Source organism: Haliotis cracherodii, unplaced genomic scaffold (assembly GCF_022045235.1).
Source record: "Haliotis cracherodii isolate W230 unplaced genomic scaffold, xgHalCrac1.p SCAF_4, whole genome shotgun sequence".
Taxonomy (NCBI): Eukaryota; Metazoa; Mollusca; class Gastropoda; order Lepetellida; family Haliotidae; genus Haliotis; species Haliotis cracherodii.
The window spans coordinates 27,770,391-27,792,631 of record NW_027266297.1 but is presented as its reverse complement, the minus strand read 5'-3'; the positions used below and the strand labels follow the sequence as shown (position 1 = coordinate 27,792,631).

Genomic DNA, 22,241 nt, shown 5'->3' with positions numbered 1-22,241 from the left:
GACTTGACTGTACTTACACAGTACAAATTTAACTGGCACGGCGAATACGTTGACATTGTCGTCATGAATTGGAACATCTGTTTAACAGGTGTAAGATAATAATGATGATAATGAATGTTTGTTTCCAGATGCAACTAGGATTTTACACACGTGAAAGGGGCAAGGATCTCACGCCAACCACAGCATCGACACCTACGTTAATAGAGCTTTAAACACGTTTAGCATTGTGATTAACATCGGAACATGTTTAAGATTCTAACGTGTTTATTGTATATTCTGAACAAAAGAAGTTAGGGATTTTGAATATTGGGTGGGGGTATATTTTTGTAGTGAAGATTGAGCAAACAATTCATAAAAATAGCCCTACAAATATGTGTGGTCCCTTACAATTTTGTTCAGTATTCTAAAACAGTGGCATTCCATACTTACGTCAATTTCACCATCAACAAAAATGTGTTATTATTGTTTACAGTAGATCTAGTGTCTTGTCAGTCGGTAAGTCGGTATAATACATTCTCGAGTACCTTTGTGCGTGAGTGAGTTGGGTTTATAGTCGCTTTGAATAGTATTTCAGTCAAGGGACATTTTTGGCTAATAAAATCTGCTAACATGTACGAAATAAGTAAAACTCTTAGATATTGTTATGACATTTTCACATATACTCACATGAATAAGAACTACACGTTGTTCATTTAATAACGTGCATTTTTTGTACTTACAACTCTAAATGTATATAAGGCTGAAATGTGTCGGTAAGGCTGACTTTAGAGGTTTTCAAAGGCATGGTTATAAAATTTGAACATTAGCAAGCCTTTGACACAAGCTGATTTTCTTACATGTAGACATTAACAGTACTTCAAACAAATAACGGTAAAAGCTTATGTTGGGTGAAGGACTTACCCATTAATATACTTTGTCTTGAAGTTAAAAAAATCACCCTTGTTTCGTACATTTCAGTCATTCTTGTGATAAATCATAAATTATAGATATATATATAGAGCATCTTATACACAAATTCCGTGCTCAAGATAAACATATAAGAAGCAAATGACTTGCAAGTTTAAGAGAGAATACTAGGGCCCTTGTACTACCTTCTCCTTGCATCATAGAACTATGGGATGATGCAAAGGTCAGGAAAGAAAGTCTTAAGGGGATATAGAGATAGGCTTAGTTGCCAACACGAAACACGAATACGTTCATACACCCGAAACACACGTCACAACACGTGTCGTGTCACTCGGGGCAAGTGAAAATGATAACTGGAAAACATACAGATCAACTGGTCGGGGAAGAAATAAGGCCCATTTGTTGTTATGGAAACTTATATTAACATTTTGACGTCATAACGATTCAACAGAAGGTTGTTCCGCCCCAAAGGACATAGTTTGCTGTAATAGTTTACACAGGTTGAGTGTTAACGATTCATTACTCATACTGCTTTGAACATCACCTATGACCCAAAAAAAATCGTTGCGAATGGTGACACATGTTGATCCGGATCGATCATTGTGTAACCACCAGTTATCGCTGAAGCACGATATGCACTGCACATATGGTGGACGTCATTTCACCTGGTATTTGATCTCCATTACTATCGACCGTATTTCTTTTCTGTGGCATATCCGGCCTGTTACAGCGTGACCACTGTCTGTAGGTCATAGATGGGTCATTTGGAGTGAGTGAGTGAGTGGGGTTTTTTTTGTTTCAAACACATCACAGTGTCAGTATGTGGAGGAAAGCTCGCAAGGCCTATGCAATAATGTATGGTGCATATAAACCACACCTCACCTCACCAACAACCACACACCCACACCCACACCCACACCCACACCCACACCCACACACCCACACCCACACCCACACCCACATCCCCATCCACATCCACATCCACACCCACATCCACATCTACATCTACACCAACACCCACATCCAAACCAACATCCACTTCCACACCCACTTCCACACCCACTTCCACACCCACACCCACACCCAAACCCACACACACACCCACATTCACACACACACATCCACATCCACACACACCCACACACACCCACACCTACACCCACACCCACACCCACACCACATTCACACCCACATCCACACCCACACCACATTCACACCCACATCCACATCCACATCCATACCCACATCCATAGGTTTTCATGTATAATTTGTATTTGTGCTCCTCAAAACTTATCAAATAATCATCCAAGTTTTATCCAAGGATTAACTCTACTTTCGTTATTTGGAGCTAGAAATGTAACAAGAAAGGATATATCAATTTATTTTCCCTTATTTTAGTATCACACTTTGAGACGACCTTAATAAAAGTTCATTTATTTTAAGATAATTTTCGACGTATATACTTTGTATTGATCAGCAAAGTAAGTGACACTGGCCACTGATTCGTTGGTAATGAATATACCTAAACTGTCGGCCAAAAGAAAGTGTACAGGCATGTTTGATGGTGGCTAAAATGAAACAAGAAATGTTTATTCGATGGTGATGTATTTGAAACAGGTATGATAGGCGATATTAAATGCATCATATCTCTCAGCAGGTAGCCTGGTAACGTTATCATATAAATGTTTGTCATTTTGGGGTCAAATCCAATTTTCTGCCCGGCACCTTAGTGTTACTTTGGTAAGTAATTGAATGCCGCATTAAGTAGTAGTATCTCAACAAAAGCTGGTTTACATAAAGTATACATATACATAAAAAGAGCCCGGATAGTATGATGAACGAACGCGAAAATCACATCATCTAAGCTTGTGCATGAAAGTAGGATTCTGATTGGCTGAGACCCATATTATTATTTCCAATGTACTCCGCGGACACACATTTTATGAAACTATGAAAGACATTCTCCGGATATTTACGATATTTTCCGAATGAAAAAGCTCTTGGGGAATGAGTTTGTTTTTTGTCGTCTGCGATAATGCCTAACTGTGGTATTCTTACCGACTCGGACCAAAGCATGCATATATAAGACTAACCTGCAATATGACAAGGTGTGTGGTAAGGTAAATTGGCTGACCACCGATCCCTCAGGTGATATGGGTTGATGTACCCTGAATGGTAGTGTCTGTCCCCCTCGATACCGGTGCCCTACCCACTTACCTGCAGCAATACCGCTACAGCCCGATATACATCGATGTGTTTGTCATGTATACTACACCACGCCACTCTCTACGAGCGTAGTGTCCTGTATAGGACAATTATTTTTGAAGCATATCAAGACTGTAACCATGCGTAGATCCAGCAATGTTAAAATATAAAAATCATCTCTCAGTGACGGGGATTGTCTCAAACATACTACATTTGGTTTTTAAAAGGGGGGTCCGGATTCCATGACACAATCAACCCCCACACACACACACACCATCTCCAAACCCACTCGGCTCCCCACCTATGTTAACAAAATATCAGATTTAAAGTTCAAATTTTCAGTGCAAACTGACCCCAACGTTATTCTCTCCCAAGATTATGATCTCGCCTGCTCTCGAATCCTCAGAAACATGATATCATAGCTCTGAGGTCTCTGCTCGCCAAACATGGATTTAATCTTTTTGTCGTGAGGACGTGTACGGGCAATCCTGAAGCCGTCTATGTATATATCACGCATCAACACTAGGTAGTTTATGTAGTCTTCCTTGGAAGGCTCCGTCCTGCTCTGAGACAAGACGTGAATCTCCAGAAGAAACTGTTTCACTTTGCCCATAACTCCACTCTCGAACATTTCCGGTATCGCTCGCCATTCGTTGTCCTCGATATCGACTTTGAGAATATCGATAGCCTGTGGTATAAAGACAGAACATGTTAATCCGTGTTCATTGTGGGAAATGCGAGAGATTTGGATCATATGAAGTGTCGGTAATGAATCAGCTTATATGATGAACTAAGGGAGTATATCGACCTCTGGGACGCAAGTAAGATCGGCAGATGGCTATACAAAATTCAACCCAAGGTCCAACAAAAGCCAAACTCATACTCAAATGAAAGGAAAATTGAAACTGCTATCTCACGCCTCAGACTTGGTCACAAAAAGCACTATGACAAGGTTTGTTCATCTTGCAATCAGGCTGAAACCATTGACCACCTGTTACTAGAATGTCAAGACCATGCCCCAGCCCGGGCTAGGTTAAAACAAGAATTGCAGTTAGATCCGCTATCTGTCATAGATCTCCTAAAGCCAAGAGATGCAATAGCGAAGGCCAAACTAACTCTATTTCTGAGAGATGGACAGCTGCTCGAACGTATATAAACAGAGCAGCCAAGGATAAAAATGAAATCATATCAATATAAGAAAATAGAAATCATATCAATGCAAAAACAGAAATTATGTGAACACCGAAATCACAATAGATATGTGAACCCTTCTCACACACAGGAGTCCCAAAGAGGGACAGGTCAGCCGAAATTGTCTAGGCAGAAGGCGACCTCTTAAACACCTAATGCAACAACAACATATCGACCAACACAATCGATGTTGGAAAACAAAAAAGAAACCCGTTCACGGCTGTCGGTAGGTTATCTCCGGGGCTGGCTCGATCAATTTCATTCAATTATTTCTTGTTGATGCAGATATTCTCAATCCAATTTCTCTTGTCTTTAATAGAATGTTGATGCTCATTTTAGTGCCATATGTTTGAATGGACGGATCAACAGAGCGGTCTGGGGACGGATGAACGGGTGTTTCAATGGACGGATCAATAGACGGTCTGAGGACGGATAAACGGGTGTTTGAATGGACGGATCAATTGAGTGGTCTGGGGACGGATGAACGGGTGTTTGAATGGGAGGATCAATAGAGCGGTCTGGGGACGGATGAACGGGTGTTTCACTGAACGGAACAATAGAGCGGTCTGGGGACGGATGAACGGGTATTACAATGGACGGATCAATAGAGCGGTCTGGGGACGGATGAACGGGTATTACAATGGACGGATCAATAGAGGGTCTGAGGACGGATGAACGGTTATTTGAATGGGCGGATCAATAGAGCGGTCTGGGGACGGATAAACAGGTGTCTGAATGGGCGGATCAATAGAGCGGTCAGGGGACGGATTAACGGGTGTTTGAATGGACGGATCAATAGAGCGGTCTGGGGACGGATGAACGGGTGTTTCAATGGACGGATCAATAGAGCGGTCTGGGGACGGATGAACGGGTGTCTGAATGGGCGAATCAATAGAGAGGTCTGGGGACGGATGAACGGGTGTTTCAATGGGAGGATCAATAGAGCGGTCTGGGGACGGATGAACGGGTGTTTGAATGGGAGGATCAGTAGAGCGGTCTGGGGACGGATGAACGGGTGTTTCAATGGACGGATCAATAGAGGGTCTGAGGACGGATGAACGGCTGTTTGAATGGGCGGATTAATTGAGCGGTCTGGGGACGGATGAACGGGTGTCTGAATGGACGGATCAGAAGAGGGTCTGAGGACGGATGAAAGGGTGTTTGAATGGACATATGAATAGAGGGTCTGAGGGCGGATGAACGGGTGTTTGACTTGATAGATGAATAGAAGGTCTGAGGATGGATAAACGGGTGTCCCATCAATGAAGGGAGATGGAGTTTAATTGCAGACATTGCAACATTTGCTTGAGTTGCAGGAGTGTAACTTAAAACTTGATTCAATTTGGACATAGTCATGCCCATATTACTGACGTAACTCAAGTAACATAAATGAAATCTTAAACACGCTTCTTTCGTTACTCAACAATCCTGGTACGACTGTACGTATTTTCATAATATAATTCTGAATAGCCTCTTGGTAGATCGACCCGTGAAGATCCGGGGTAGAATAGGTCTTCATCAACCCATGCTCGCTGACTTGGTTGATGCATGTCATCGATCCCAATTGCGTGAATCGATGTTCATAATGTCAATCACTTGATCGTCTGGTCCAGACTCGAGTATTTACAGACCGCCGTCATATAGTTGACATATTGCTGAGTGCGGCGTAAAACAACAACGACCCAACCAGCCAATTGTGTAGATCGATGCTCATGGTATCAATCACTAGATGGTCTGGTCCAGATTCGATTATTTACAGACAGCCGTCATATAGCTGGAATATTGCTGAGTTCGGCGTAAAACAACAAACCAACCAACCAACCAACGTGGTATATCGCTTACCTTAGTATGAAACAATTCGTCCTTTACTGTGGCCAGTGTTCGGACCTTCCAGCCACTTGGTGTTCGGCCATTGTCCGATGACAACGTGAGGGCATGGATGACCACTCCCGACAAGCGTTTTAGCCCGTCCATTGCTTTCATCCTGGGAATGGGAAATGATTAGTGTAATTATGTATGTGTTTATATCCATCCCTATGTCACCGAAGGTTTACCCGAAGGGCAGCCAATGGATAAATGCGTCACCTTAAACGGCGGCACAGACGGCCCATTCGCCTAAGTCAGAGTTGTTTCCCTTTGGTGTGTCAGAAACCTATGATTCAGGATTCGATTCCGTTTTTAGGTTTGTCAGCACCATGTTCATGCTCATGGGCTTAGCATAAGTGTAAGACGTCAAAGACCTGTATCACTTCAGGCTTTCTTCCCACTATATGCTAACACGCCTTGAAACGGAAATACTGTTCAATGCGCAGTTAAACAAACTCACTCACTCACTCGACGCAGTATTGGTGAAATATTGCCCCAAACGGCATAAAACCCTATCCACACACGCACTTATTCAAGGCAGGCTGCAACGGCATTTCCAGCATAAACACCTGATTGGAAATGTGTTCGATGCGGTTGACTGACGTTTGCGGTCACAAGTCCTCGTCCAGTCTACACTCATCTTCCCGAGGCAAGAGACTTAACTGATTTTAAAAGTTGTTGTTGTTGTTGTTGTTGCATTAGGTGTTTAAGAGGTCGCCTTCTGCCTAGGCAATTTCGGCTGACCTGTCCCTCTTCGGGACTCCTGTGTGTGAGAAGGGTTCACATATCTATTGTGAGTTCGGTGTTCACATAATTGACTTTAAAAGTCCAGTTTCCACCCTTTTAAAGTCAGTTAACTCTTTTGCCTCGGGAAGATGGTCTACGCTGTTTAACAATGATCTCCAGAGAACATATGAAGAGAGGTTATCACGCGAGTGTGTTTAGGGATGTAGGAATAAACATTGTATTTAGCGAACCTTAGCGTCTCTCACAAAAATTACCTAAACATTGCAAGTTTTCCTTGAATTAGCGCATTAATATATATTATACGTCAGAAGTTAAGTAATGTGTCACTCGGACCGTGAGAACAGTCACTACAGTTCCAGCGGAAACCTGTTTCTTTTACAGTGCCTTCAACAATTGCCATACAGTGCCTTCAACAATTGCCATACAATGCCTACAACAATTGCCTACACAAATTGTTTCTACTTGCCTTTCGCGGCAACCCTTTGGTCTGTCCGCTGGTGTAATTGTACTTTATCAAAGGAAAACTACTCTAACACAAAGTCTATAATTATAAGACGCCACGTTTGTTGACAGAGTCTAAACGGTCGTGTCATAACGTTACGAAGTGCAGTCAGATGTGCAAACAGCGACAAAACGAAATAAGGTAAAAAATTGTAAAATGCTACGTCACAGTGTTAGGCTATTCTTTTGATAATGATAACAATTTTCCCAGTAGTTTCTCCAGATTCCTTATAGTTAATTCTGACTCGATCGCTGAATGACAAGGGCGACGCCATTTGTGTTTGTATACACTGAATTTAGTCCCTATACTTGACCTTTGTTATTTGCATCTCTTTCCGCATATGACCCAAACGGATATCGTTTTCATCCGTAGGCTTTATCCTTCCGACAAACCTACCCATTATATGATAAACTGCGATCATGAGAATGAATATGTTCCGTTTGCTTGAACATATACTCCAAAATGAAACATCAACAAAATTCTACTTTTGCATAGCAATTGTATTAAGATGTAAGGTAAGTGTAACAATTAGCCTAAAATAACCTGTTGAAATATTATTAAAAGCAATTCGAAAATACCTTGTTCCCTTTCAAGAACCAATCTCAACCAATAGAGCGTAATTAAAGTACTCACGGAAATGAAAACAAACCCTGCTTTTTCGATCTCAGATTTTAAATAAATGCAGTTAATATACAAAATATATAAATATTCAAACAACTCAATTAGTAGTAATTGGGCCTTGGCACAAATACAGCTTCCAAAGTTTTTATGTCTTTTTACACGTAAAAGTGTGTAAAAATATGAACAAAACAGACTATTGTGAAACTGAATATAACCAGGTGTTAGTAGATCAAGGTGAATGTCCATGACCCATGACACCTTGACGACAGATGAAAACAGGTGCTTGAAACCCACGTGCATGTGATATGTCAGTAGTTAGTGATTTGTGAGTGGCATTGTGGGATAGTGAATCATCGTCAAAATATCAAAACGTAAAAGTAACATATTCCCCTCTCAAACAACAACTGACATGTCATTATTATTATGTACATAAACATAGCTGTTATTTTTATTGTTGTTTTGATAACTTTTTTCCAGGCTCTAGCCTGTTTGTGACATGTCAATTTGGACTTTTATTTTTGAATGTTGAAAGTGCCTACAAATTACCTCCTGTAAAGTGCATTTTTTATTGAGCACTGAGATAAAACTAGCAAATCCAGACTAGTACTTTTCCAGTTGTTTTGTTATTTCGTATTTACATCTACGTAATGCTTTGTGTCGATGGTTAAATCCACCAAACCCTTTTTTTTTTCATTTCCATGAGTACTTTAGTGTCATTTTTAAATTATGCAATGTCATAACGACAATGACACACTAGCTCATAAACAGCTAAGATCTGATCCGATTTCATGCTTGGCGAATTATGAAGTATTCATGAATACCCACCCTGGCCAAGAAGCGAGACAAGATTGAATCACCCAAGCATACATGTTCTGCACCTGGCTGAGTAGAGTTTTATCTGGTAATCTAGAAGCAATTATTTCTTCTAACGCATGCGTCGAATCTCTTCAGTGTTTTTCCACCGTCGCTTTGTGTTCACATTTTTCCAACAAATGAATAAATAATGTCCATCAATACCCAGCGAGAGAGCGAGAGAGAATGGAGCGGAACGAAAAGGAGCAAGGGGAAAAAAGAGCTCTCTGTCACACACACCATTCATTCACTCACACCCCGTATTCATGCGAATCGCTTCAACCATTGCTGAGTTTGGATAAGAGGAAGGGAGATAATTCTGAATTTATATCATTGAGGACAAGTCGCACGTAAAATCTCGAATACATGCAATCTCATAAAAATCAGATCTCAGTTCTCGCTGCCTAAACAAAGATCTGAGGACATCCCATTACGGGTCACGTCAGAACGACCTTTCGCGAACTTTGACCGACCAAATGAAATGACAAACATCAGCCAATTAGAAAGCGGTTTTCTCGAGCGTTACGGTACTCGTTTCAACCTGGCGACTTCCATTTCAGACTACGCTTGAAAAATATGTTGACACAGTTCTCGATTAAAAATTTTAAAACTGAACTAACAAACATTACGGAATGTCTAATATATGGTTGAGATTGCATGGCAGTACTTCCCATGTACTGTGCAACGCCTCCTCCGTTCAAATGTTTATCCCGCGGAAGCGAGAGATAGACGATAATTTTTACGGGCCGTAACTTTCGTTCGGAATACCCAACGTTAGCATTTTCGAGGTTGCATGATGAGAAAACACATTCCGACTGTCACTTTCATGATCTGGTAGTCGACGCTTTGATTGGTTGGATGAAAGGTCGCTCTGACATGACCCGTAATGGGATATCCTCAGATCTCTGTTTAGCGATAGCGAGAATTAAGATCTGATTTTAATGAGATTGGACTACATGTGAGTGACATCCACAGCCAAACAAACGGTGAGGAAATATCCTTATTTGCTAGAGTTCTCTTTCTCACAAAAAAAAATTCAATAAATATTCTCCATTTATCATGTAATAATTAGGTTTTTCGGAAGGATTAAGCCAACGGATAAAAACGGTAGTTACTACTTTGGTTCAAAGATACTGACAATCAGTGTCTAACTGGAACGTAGTTAACGTATTGTTTTGGCAACTTTGGACATATAAATTGCGAAACAATTTAGCGAAGACACCAGCCTAGCAGGATCAGTTTCCATATCTGTGCTTGTAGATCTTTGCGGGTTTGCGCCTTTTCCCTAATTTAAAACAGTTGGATTTGTACGCAGTTCTTCGTGACGTTATGATAGGACAGACAAAATAAGACTAAACACACGTGATTTCCCATGTTAGCGTTAGAGTAACTTCCCTTTGATGAAGGCCAGGTACTCTAGCGGGCGGACCTATGGACAATGTCATTAAAATCAGATCTTAGTTGTCGCTACCGCTAAACAAAGATCTGAGGACATCCTATTGCGGGTCACGTCAGACTGACGTTTCGCGAACTTTGACCGACCAGTGGAATGACTGACAAGAAGTCGACAATAGCAAATCAGAAGGCAGCTGAATCGAGCTTACTGGCACGAGTTTCAAACTGGCGACTACGCTTCGAAACATATTTTGACATATAATCGATTAAAAAAATTAAAAACTGAACAAAAGTGAGTGAGTGTGGTTTTACGCCGCTTTCAGCAAAATTCCAGCAAATATCACTGCGGGGGACACCAGAAATGGGCTTCACACAATATACCCATGTCGGGAATCGAACCCGGGTCTTCGGCGTGACGAGCGAACGCTTTAACCACTAGGCTCACTGAACAAAAGGACATTCTGGAATGCCTAATATATGGTCCAGTGTGTATGAATACGGACATAAAGCCCATAACTGTCGTTCGGAATACCATGTGTGGTTTCTTTTCGATGTTGGACGATCAAAAATCACATTCGAGTGAGTGATTGAGTATGGTTTTACGCCGCTTTTAGCAATATTCCAGCAATATCACGGCGGGGGACACCAGAAATGGGCTTCACACATTGTACCCATGTCGGGAATCGAACCCGGGTTTTCGGCGTGACGAGCTAACGCTTTAACCACTAGGCTACCCGACCGCCCCTAAATCACATTCGAACTGTCATTTTCATAATCTGATAAGCGATGCCCTGATTGGTCAGATGAAAGGTCGTTCTGACATGACCCTTAATGGGATATCCTCAGATCTTTGTTTAGCGGTAGCGAGAACAAAGATCTGATTTTAATGAGATTGGACCTATGGATGGCCGCGAAAGGCAAATGGAACAATATGTGTAGGCAATTGTTATTTTACCCACACGTTGCTATGGCACTGTCTTAGAAACAGGTTTCGGTTGGAACTATACTGTTGTCACTGTCCTACTGACAGATCACTGACCTTCTGACGTGATACATATTAATGCGCGCATTCCAGGAAAGACTGCAATGTTTAGGTAATGTTTACAAAAGATGAGAAAATGTTTTTCGACGACCGAATTTAAGAATGACATATGATAAATAGGTAATCACGTGAGTGTGTTTTGGTATGTTAAATATCCTGTATTAGGAATAAACACGATGTGCTTAGCTCGCCAAGGCTCTCCAAATGCAATGGGGTTTTTTTCCTGATACAGGATATTAAATATATTAAAACACACTCACGTGATAACCTCTATATGTTCATAAAACATACATATGTAAACAGGATATCAATATTATTAGTGAGTGAGTGAGTATGGTTTTACGCCGCTTTTAGCAATATTTGAGCAATATCACAGCAGGGGACACCAGAAATGGGCTTCACACATTGTACCCGGAATTGAACCCGGGTTTTCGGCGTGACGAGCGAAGGCTTTAACCACTAGGCTTCCCGACCGATCAATATTATTAGTTGTCAACAGAGCCGGTAGGAATAGTGTACATGAATTCGAAGTGCCTCGCACACAGGGTACATCACACCATATTACACTACGAACCGGTTGACAACGAATTTATCTCTTAACGTATCGCGTGTTTATATAAACGTATGGCAATTAAACCGTTCCGCTGACAGGGTAATATTTGGTAGATTATGTTAACACATCCAGAGTTATCGCCCTTGTATTACTTGGCTATGCTCGGTTCGTTTTTGCCAAACAAAATTTCTAGGTGTTCATTTTCGAGAAAAAAATAATCATATAGTTGTTTTCGCATTGGTAAGAAGTTTGGCATTTTCTTGCGGGGTATATATAAATTATACCTCATCTCTCAGCGGGATTCATGGGAAAAAATGTCCATTTAGTAAACAATCAGAAACGAGTATCTTAGTGGATTGTAAAATAATTGTATTATGGATTTTGGGGGATAAATAGGAATCCATGTATTGAAAATTTACTACAATTTTAATGAGCCTCCAAAGTAATTCCACATCACAACACCAGACAATGTGGAATATCTACCGTTACGTGACCAGTATATTTTTGTTTGTTTGTTGTTTTACGTCGCATTCAGCACTATTCCAGCTATATGACGACGGGCTGTATATAACCGAGTCTAAACCAAACCATCCCGTGATTAGCTTCATTAACATCGAAATGCTCAATTAGGATACGGTGACACGCATTACTCAACATCAAGTCAGAAAGCCTGACCGCACAATCCCGTTAGTCGCTTCTTCCGACCAGCATGGGTTGCTAAAGACCAATTCTTACCCAGCCAGCGTGTTTAGTCCCATGTGTCATATTACTCACTTTGGGTCAAAATAATGAGTTTCACATCCGTATCTTTTAGCAACGTCGTCCTCAAACTTAAAGTTTGTGTCGAATCTGAAAAAAGAAAAAGAAAATCCATTGTAACTTCGTCCTCAAACTTAAAGTTTGTGTCGAATTTGAAAAATTAAAAACAAAATCTGTATGTACAATGTGTATGAATGAAAACATCGTGGGCTTCATCGAAACGGTTTATGTGAATTTTCATATCAGCCAATCACCGTCGCGGATTCGTCTCACATTAAGCTGGCCTGCCTTGGTAAAACTGAAATAGTTTTCAAAGCAGCGATTAACCCAACTCACTTTCTGACCTAAAGTTACTTATTCAGTTACAGTGATACTTTTAACACATCTAGATGTGCATTATCAGTTATACAAAATATGTATATGGACGGTTTGCACAGGTCGCTGTTGAGCGGAACTGTCTGAACCCACTGACTCGCGCACACTAACATTTGGACGATGAAGACGTTGTTGTAGAATAAGCAGTAGTTGAAGTGGTGATAGACATACATGAATTACTATTACATGTTGTAGTAACACATGCAGTGATAGGGTAGAAGTAGCAGTAGTAGAAATAGTACCATTATAATTTAGTACATGAAGTAGCCGTTGTAGACGCGGCAGTAAATGGAGTAGGGGTAGCAGTAGCAGTAATAGTAGTAGTACTAGAAATAAAAGTAGTAGTAGTAGTGCCAGTTGTGGAAGTAGTAGTGGTAGTACTAGTAGCAGTAGTAGAAGTAGTTTGTTTCATGTTTTACGCCGTACTCAGCAACATTCTAGCTTTGTGACGGCGCCCAGTTAATAATCGTGTCTGGACCAGACAATCCGGTGATTGGCATCATAAGCATTGATCTGCACCATTGGGATACGATGACATGCATCAACCAATTAACCTAACCCGTTAGTAGCCTCTTTTGACAAGCATGGGTTAGATCTATTCTAACCCTGTTCTTCATAGGTGGGTCAGTAGTAGTAGTAGTAGTAGTAGTAGTAGTAGTAGATGTAGCAACAGTAGCAGATGTAGTAATATTGATAGACGCAAGGTTAGAACTGCAGTCATTACAAAACACATAGCATAGACTAAGTGGAAGATATATTAAAAGATAGTAATTCGAAATTGAACTAGTTACAGTAGTATACGTTGTTGTAAAAGTGGTGATAGTAGCAGCGTTAGTACATAACGTATGATTATCAGTAGTAGTAGTAGTAGTAGTAGCAGTTGTTGTTGAGGTAGTAGTTGCAGTAGTAGTAGTTGTTGTAGTAGTAGTAGATGAAGTAGTAGAAGTAGTAGTAGTGGTAGTAGTAGTAGTAGTAGCAGATGAAGTAGTAGTAGTAGTAGATGAAGTAGTAGAAGTAGTAGTAGTAGTAGCAGATGAAGTAGTAGAAGTAGTAGTAGTAGTAGCAGATGAAGTATCAGAAGTAGTAGTAGTAGTAGCAGATGAAGTAGTAGAAGTAGTAGTAGTAGTAGTAGATGAAGTAGTAGAAGTAGTAGTAGTAGTAGTAGCAGTTGTTGTTGAGGTAGTAGTTGCAGTAGTAGTAGTAGTAGTAGTAGTAGCAGTTGTTGTTGAGGTAGTAGTTGCAGTAGTAGTAGTAGTAGTAGTAGTAGTAGTAGTAGCAGTTGTTGTTGAGGTAGTAGTTGCAGTAGTAGTAGTAGTAGTAGTAGTAGTAGTAGTAGTAGTAGTAGTAGCAGTTGTTGTTGAGGTAGTAGTTGCAGTAGTAGTAGTAGTAGTAGTAGTAGTAGTAGTAGTAGTAGTAACAACAGATGAAGTAGTAGAAGTACCAGTAGAAGTAGTAGTGGTTGTAGTTTATCATAATGCATAATGTATAGCTCCTTAATAACGGGTGTCCATTCCCTACACTTACCCAAATGAGTACATCAAGCAGGGGCGTTCAGGGCGGTACCCGTCTGCATGGCACACGTCCCATGCCCCGTCCCCCTTCTTCCCCATGGGGGCGATTATAGCACACTCAATTTGCGGCACGATCACATAGCTGAAAACAAAACACGAGACGCTCACGGTTACTTGGCATCCCTATACAATTACTAATAACACAATCCGGTAACAGGTCTGAATGTTTAAGATAGACAATTGTAATTCGAAAATTGCCTGAACTGTTGATCTGCATTATAGATTTGATAATATCATTAATAAAAAACATTATCATATATCACACATTGGAAACATGCTACCACTGACATGAGTCTTGTCAACAGCAGATGAGCGATGATTTGCGATCAAGGTATACAGAGTTACGCCCCTTGTTATTGAAGCCTCGACTTAAGTTTGACGAACGTCTTAAATGAATATGTTAATTCAACAATTTTAAGAATTAATATTAAAGCTAGCTTGCATAAAATGAAGAAAATTCGATTCATTGAAAAGGACACGATAATAAAAACGATCCTTGTTTTTCATAACCTCTGCTACTCAGAGATTTAAGGAAATGTTAGTGAAAATGTTATATCAGCTACATTGAAGTAGTTTCTAGTTTTCCAACTACTTTCCACAGCTGAGGTTATGTACTCTGACCTGTGAGATTTGGGTAATGATATGTAATAAGGGGAAATGGGGAAAAGTGTCTATCTTGAATAGTAATTAACCGTCGTGATCGTGTCATGAAATTATTTAATCACTAAATTAAAATTAATACATGTACATATGTATTTCAACGTTCTTTAAAGATTTTTTTCAATGATGTGTGTGGGCGCGTGCGAGTGTGTGTGCGTGTGTGTGAGAGAGAGTGCATGTGTGTGTGCGTGAGTGAGAGAGTGCATGTGTGTGTGAGAGAGTGCAAATGTGTGTGCGTGTGTGTGAGAGAGAGTACATGTGTGTGTTGCGTTGGAGTGGGGAGAGCAATGTTACTGGGATCAGTGGGCCTCTGGTCAACGTAGAGACATACCGGCAGTTTACTGCATTCATGCCTCTCTGTAAAGGCTCACACGAGCACATATTACTACATTCATGCCTCTCTGTAAAGGCTCACACGAGCACATATTACTACATTCATGCCTCTCTGTAAAGGCTCACACGAGCACATATTACTACATTCATGCCTCTCTGTAAAGGATCACACGAGCACAGACTACTACATTCATGCCTCTCTGTAAAGCCTCACACAAGCACAGATTACTACTTTCATACCTCTCTGTAAAGGCTCACACGAGCACAGATTACTACATTCATGCCTCTCTGTAAAGGATCACACGAGCACAGATTACTGCATTCATGCCTCTCTGTAAAGGATCACACGAGCACAGACTACTGCATTCATGCCTCTCTGTAAAGGATCACACGAGCACATATTACTACATTCATGCCTCTCTGTAAAGGATCACACAAGCACAGATTACTACATTCACGCCTCTCTGTAAAGGATCACACGAGCACAGACTACTACATTCATGCCTCTCTGTAAAGGATCACACGAGCACAGACTACTACATTCATGCCTCTCTGTAAAGGATCACACGAGGTCAGACTACTACATTCATGCCTCTCTGTAAAGGATCACACGAGCACAGATTACTACATTCATGCCTCTCTGTAAAGGATCACACGAGCACAGATTACTACATTCATGTCTCTCTGTAAAGACTCACACGAGCACAGATTACTACATTCATGCCTCTCTGTAAAGGATCACACAAGCACAGATTACTACATTCATGCCTCTCTGTAAAGGATCACACGAGCACATATTACTACATTCATGCCTCTCTGTAAAGGCTCACACGAGCACAGATTACTACATTCATGCCCCTCTGTAAAGGCTCGCACGAGCACATATTACTACATTCATGCCTCTCTGTAAAGGCTCGCACGAGCACAGATTACTACATTCATGCCTCTGTAAAGGGTCACACGAGCACAGACTACTACATTCATGCCCCTCTGTAGAGGATCACACGAGCACTCTCGTTTCTATCTATTCAGACGTATTATGCATGCAGGGGTAATGATATTATATCTTATTCTTGTGTAGCAATTATTAACGCTCATCGTCCCCTGCATTGCGATAAAATAGTTTTATATATAAAGTGAAAGAATTGTTCTCAACATTCTTACTTGTGGAACGTAGACTCGAGTCGCCCATGGTCCCATGTGCTGAGGGTTGCTCTGTCGGGTAGCACGGCGTCCACCACCCCAGCGCGACCAGGCGGCGCCACGTTGTTAGCCTCCTTCTGAGCAAATTCTAATTTTCGCTTCAGAGCGGCAAGTCTCTCTTTGTCAGCACCGAGTATCTTTGCTACTTCATGTTTTTGCATCGCCGGCTCTTTGTTTTGAACTGGTTCTTTGTCCTTTGCAAATTCAATGTTGTTGTTTACATCCTCAACTTCGTCCTTGACCTCAGGGACTTTGTTTTCGACCTTGACCTCAATATTGTTTTGTTCGTTCTTGACCCCAGGAATATCACCTGTGTCTGCTGGCTCTTTTACATCCTGATTGTCATTTTGCACGTCCCCATCCGGTCCATCTATGTCAATGACTTCATCCACTTTGACGACAGGCTTATGTGTCGGTATATTGTGTTCGACCTTCACCTCTTCTACGTCATTCACATGAGGCTCTCTGTCATGGCCAAAGTGTACAGGCTCACGAACTGGTTGCCTCACGCGTACCTTTCCATGGCCGACTTTCAGTTCCTCACCCCCGTGTGATTCCCAGAATCCACCTTCTTTCTCTGCGACATTCGAGCCACCCCCGCCTCCGCCAAGTTGCTGATGAAAATATAAAGAGTATATGAAAACCAAAAAACATGTGGTAATATTTTAACACAACCTTTCGGTTAGTCAGACACAAATAATTATCATTAGCTATTTGGGGGTGGGGGTGGGGGTGGATGGGGGAGGGGGAGGGTTTGAGGGTGGCGACCCTCGATACCCACTTGTGTAAGTGAACCCCACCAATCAAAAAACGTAACACGATAACATGTAGATTTGGTGGTTAAAGTAAATTAATAGGGGTTTACCAAATGGCCAAAGTGGGCACGCACGCACGCATACATACACGCACGCACGCACGCACGCACGCACGCACGCACGCACGCACACAAAAACACACACACACACACACACACACACACACACAAAACACACACACACACACACACAAAAACACACACACACACACAAAAACACACACAAACACACACACAAACACACACACAAACACACACACCTGGATCTGCCCCTGCAGAAACAGTGAGTTATTTCTGTTATATCAGGGCCCAAAGTTATGAATCCACGGGAATGGTTTTGACAAACCTAGACACACATATTCATGGCGAATCTGGAATTCGAACTCTCGCACAAGGGACACAACTCCGCATGGCGAATAGCGGCGCTTCAGGTGGCATGTATTCTACTTGTTCTATTCGCTGTGCGGAGATGCGCCTGTGAGCCGTACCAGGATCCACTGTCCGCGTGTTTGAGACCACCGTCGTGTTATGGTTCTGGGTCTGTCACAGTCTCATTAAAATCAGATCTTAGTTCTCGCTGCCGCTAAACAAAGATCTGAGGACATCCCATTACAGGTCACGTCAGACCGACCTTTCGCAAACTCTGACCGACCAATGGAATTACTGACAAGAAGTCGACATTAGCCAATCAGAAGGCAGCTTTCTCGTGCTTTACGGCACTAATTTCAAATTGGCGACTACGCTTCGAAACATATTTTAACAAATTCTCGCTTAGAAATTTGAAACCTGAACAAAAGAACATTCTCGAATGGCTAATATATGGTCTAGATTGTATAGATTCAGTCGTTAAGCCCGTAACTATCGTTCGGAATACCTCGTTTTAAAGTTTTCGAGGCTGCATGATTAGAAATCACATTCCGACTGTCACTTTCATGATCTGGTAAGCGACGCTCTGATTGGTCGGATGAAAGGTCGTTCTGACGTGACCCCTAATGGGATGTCTTCAGATCTTTGTTTAGCGGTAGCGAGAACTAAGATCTGATTTTAAGTTTAGCGGTAGCGAGAACTAAGATCTGATTTTAATGAGATTGCGTCTCTCAGCACAATACAGGGGAGGTGGGGGTTGGAGGTTAAAGCGTTTGCTCGTCAAGCCGAAGGCCAGGGTTCGATTCCCACATAGGTACAATGTGTGAAGCCAATTTCCTGTGTCCCCGCTAAGACATTGCTGGAAAATTGCATGAAAACGGCGTAAAACCATACTCACTCACTCGTTTTGGCAAATTGGTAAGCATCTGCGACTTCCAATGCGGGCTTTCATTCAAAATGTATATTTAACGCTTCACCCAGTAAAATTCCAGCTATATGACGGTGGACTGTAAATAATCGAGTCTGGATCAGACAATTCAGTGTTTGACGTCGTGGGCGGTTCTTTTTGTTGTGGGCAGATGTATGATTATACCTGTAAATATGTACTGTTTAAAAATTGATGGTGATATTCTCATTGTGTGACCTGAATATATTGGTCTTTGACAGTCAAAAAATATTTCAGTAATACTGAACCTGATTAATATGCTAGAAATGTGTTGTATTTGTTGGTGTTTAACCCTGACATCAGCAATATACCAGCTATATGACGGAGGCCTGAAATTAATCGAGCCTGGACCAGACAACCCAGTGATTGACATCACGAGCATCAATCCATGCAATTGGGATACGATGACATGCATCAACCAAGTCACCGAGCCTGCCACCCGATCCCGTGAGTGACCTCTTACGACAAGCATGGGTTGCTGAATATCAATTCTAAATCGGAAAGTTTTGAATTTTGTCCCAAACATGCATTTTATCACTGATAACGGCTCTGGTGCTTGAGAGGTCTTATCACAGTGCGATCCCTGTAAACGGACAGCGGACAGTTCACCTTACAAGAGCGTGTCAAACCCCATACCATATCCAATGAAATCCTCCCGACTAACACATATTACCATATACAAGGCACGGGGTAATGTGCTTCGTGTATTTTTAAATGGTTCCCCCCAGTAACCGCCCTGAATGTTGGGTGTACGGATTAACGGGGTCCGGGCTAAAGATGTTTCACTGTACAGTAGACTACTTTTATAACGAACACGCTTATAACGAACTGATGGATATAACGAACATATTTTTAGTCCCGGCCATTTGATGTATATATGCTGTATATAATTATGCTTATAACGAACTACGGTTATTAACAACTAAAATTTGTGGTCCCTTTGAGTTCGTTATAACCGTAGGTTACTGTATTAGGTTGCGCATTGAAGAAGCTTGATATTGAAACCACCATCTAGGATCTAAAGATATGCTCGGCCTCGCTTGCGTTGATTTAGGCTGAGTGCATCCTCATCATGTATGGCCATGCATCATCTTTGTGTTATAACATAGTTGAACAATATTTATTCGGTCGTATTTCCTCCACGAGATTTCTTCCACGGTAGCACGGATGGACCAATAGTTTCTGGTGTCGCAATAAGCTATGCAGAGTTGTGTCCCCTGAGTTGTGTCGTGACAAATTCCGATGATCGTGTGTTCTAATCCCCGTGTCACCCTGATTATCATTCTGTGTCAGGTAAAGTCTGGGTATCTGTCCATTCCTGAAAAGTAATGGGGTCAGGCCCGAGAAGTTTCTCAGAACACGTCACTACTTTCAGACATTGACAAAACACTCTCTTTTTTGGAAAATATTAACCAAAACGAAATCAGAACTCTTTGTAGTCGATATTTATAGGCCCCTGCGTGACGCACGTGGGTCGTGTTTCTCTGTAACTTTTCTTTACAATGCAAGTTGCATCCCCATTTACAAATTCTATGGGCCCTTAACGAGTATTGTACCAATCACATTTTGAGAGTGAGTGAGTGAGTATGGTTTAAAGCCGCTTTTAGCAATAGTCCAGTAATATCACAGCAGGAGAATCAGAAATGGGCTTCACACATTGTACCCAAGTGGGGAATCGAACCCAGGCTTCGGTGTGAAGAGCGAACGCTTTAACCACTTGGCTACCCCGCCGCCCCTCACAACGAAAACTTATTTTTTGAAATATAGAGCCCTGAACAAGATCGATATATATGGGGGGGGGGGGAGGGGGGGGGGGGGGTGTCATCAAGTACATATAAAGTCATTTGACCTTAATATAATTATAGGTAGCATAACTCAACACAACGTTATGCATTTTATTTTCTAAACCTTTAATGATTATGAAAATATTTGAAAATATTTAAAAGTTTCACACAATTTTAACATGTATCCCTTAGATGAGGTAGTCTGTCAGCACCATATCCGTGCATGTTGCTTGAACCAAAGTTGTAATAGCAAGATCAGGGGCTACTTGCACAAAGCGATCTTAGCGCTAAGACTATCGTAAGCCTATGTTAGAGTATGGGAGTTACAATCATCTTAGCGCTAAGATAGTTTTGTGCAAGTGGGCCCAGGAGTCCGTGATTGAATTGAACACTGTTTAAGGTAGTGTCAACCGAACTCGCTGTGTCCGCCAATAAACACGGCTTTTGGAATGATGTGTTACATCTGCGGCACCGCGTGTGTAGGTATCGACAGTGTGTTGAGCTTTAGGCGCCAGATGTCACCATTGTTGAAAGGCGGCATATAGATTTTTGATAGAGAAGTAGTGATCGAGGAGACTTGTAGTGTTGAATGTCAGCATTCATGGAAGCAGACGTCGTAACGATAACTTTTATGTGTGCGCTTTCATGTCATATTTATAACGGGCAAAAACTTTCAATCACTTTTCAGTGTCGTTGATAATATTTGCGTGCTTGGTGTTACTCGTTTGTTATATTATTCATGTGTATATTCATTATGATACACACACATAAATAGAGTTTGAGAGAGAGAGAGAGAGAGAGGGAGAGAGAGAGAGAGAGATTTAAATGAGCAAAGATTTACTATTAACTGTTTAATATTTAAACGTAGGCAAATTATCTATCGATGTGATCTAGTATATATTATGATTACAAGCTGTATGACTCGTTAACATTGCTTAATGAAATAGTAATCATCAGAATTGATAGAAACAAAATAATATCAAACAAAACGTCATACTCAAAAGAAGGAACCAAAGTCAATCAAACTTTACACTTTACACCCCTACCTATCACCGAAATGGGCTCTATTCTTTTTGTATTTCAAAAGCCACATATACAGTATATCAAATATTCCTTATGAAAAAGTAATCAGTTAAAACCGAAGTAAGCTTACCGGAATATGCTCCATTAAGGACTGTGTGAAGGCTATGTGTCGCCTCCGGGTGTAAACTAAGTAGGCGACAGCCCCCGCAATCAACAGTGTCCATATTAGGCAGGTTTTCCTCCTGTACCACGGAATCACTCCCCCTCGGCACATCCTCATCTCTCCAGCGGGGTCCTCAGCCATTCAAAATGGCGACCGAGATACGCACGTCGCGTTTATGTCGCTCAATAGTCCTTGAACATGTGACGGCTGGCAGTGTTCCGCATCTTGTTGCGCTGAATTTTGGTTTGCAGGTGCAATATACGTCTTTGAAGCATTTCGATGAATATTTTCAACAATTTTTGGCAAATAGAAGCACCTGAAATCAGCTGGTGAAGAAGACTGTGAGACTCGACTACTTTCTGTA

The 22,241-nt window shown here is 41.4% G+C and overlaps 1 protein-coding gene across 1 annotated transcript; it reads right to left on the bottom strand.

The window, feature by feature from the left end:
- Positions 1 to 1,895: 1,895 nt before the first annotated feature.
- On the bottom strand, positions 1,896 to 22,022 carry LOC139479030 (uncharacterized). The gene is made up of 6 exons (XM_071261768.1): positions 21,845 to 22,022; positions 16,743 to 17,395; positions 14,539 to 14,667; positions 12,655 to 12,729; positions 6,145 to 6,286; positions 1,896 to 3,799 (listed from the first exon to the last, which is right to left on the bottom strand). Exons 1-6 carry the CDS (start codon positions 22,016 to 22,018, stop codon positions 3,488 to 3,490), a joined length of 1,485 nt encoding a protein of 494 aa, XP_071117869.1. The 5' UTR covers positions 22,019 to 22,022; the 3' UTR covers positions 1,896 to 3,487.
- Between the last annotated feature and the right edge of the window lie 219 nt (positions 22,023 to 22,241).

What these genes read in the sequence shown, in the direction of transcription:
- LOC139479030 (XM_071261768.1), bottom strand. Translation starts at nt 22,018, where the DNA reads ATGGCTGAGGACCCCGCTGGAGAGATGAGGATGTGCCGAGGGGGAGTG. An exon ending in ACTCATTATTTTGACCCAAA is followed by an intron (nt 6,287 to 12,654) that starts GTGAGTAATATG and finishes TCCCATTCCCAG; the next exon opens with GATGAAAGCAATGGACGGGC. An exon ending in ACGAATTGTTTCATACTAAG is followed by an intron (nt 3,800 to 6,144) that starts GTAAGCGATATA and finishes TTTATACCACAG; the next exon opens with GCTATCGATATTCTCAAAGT.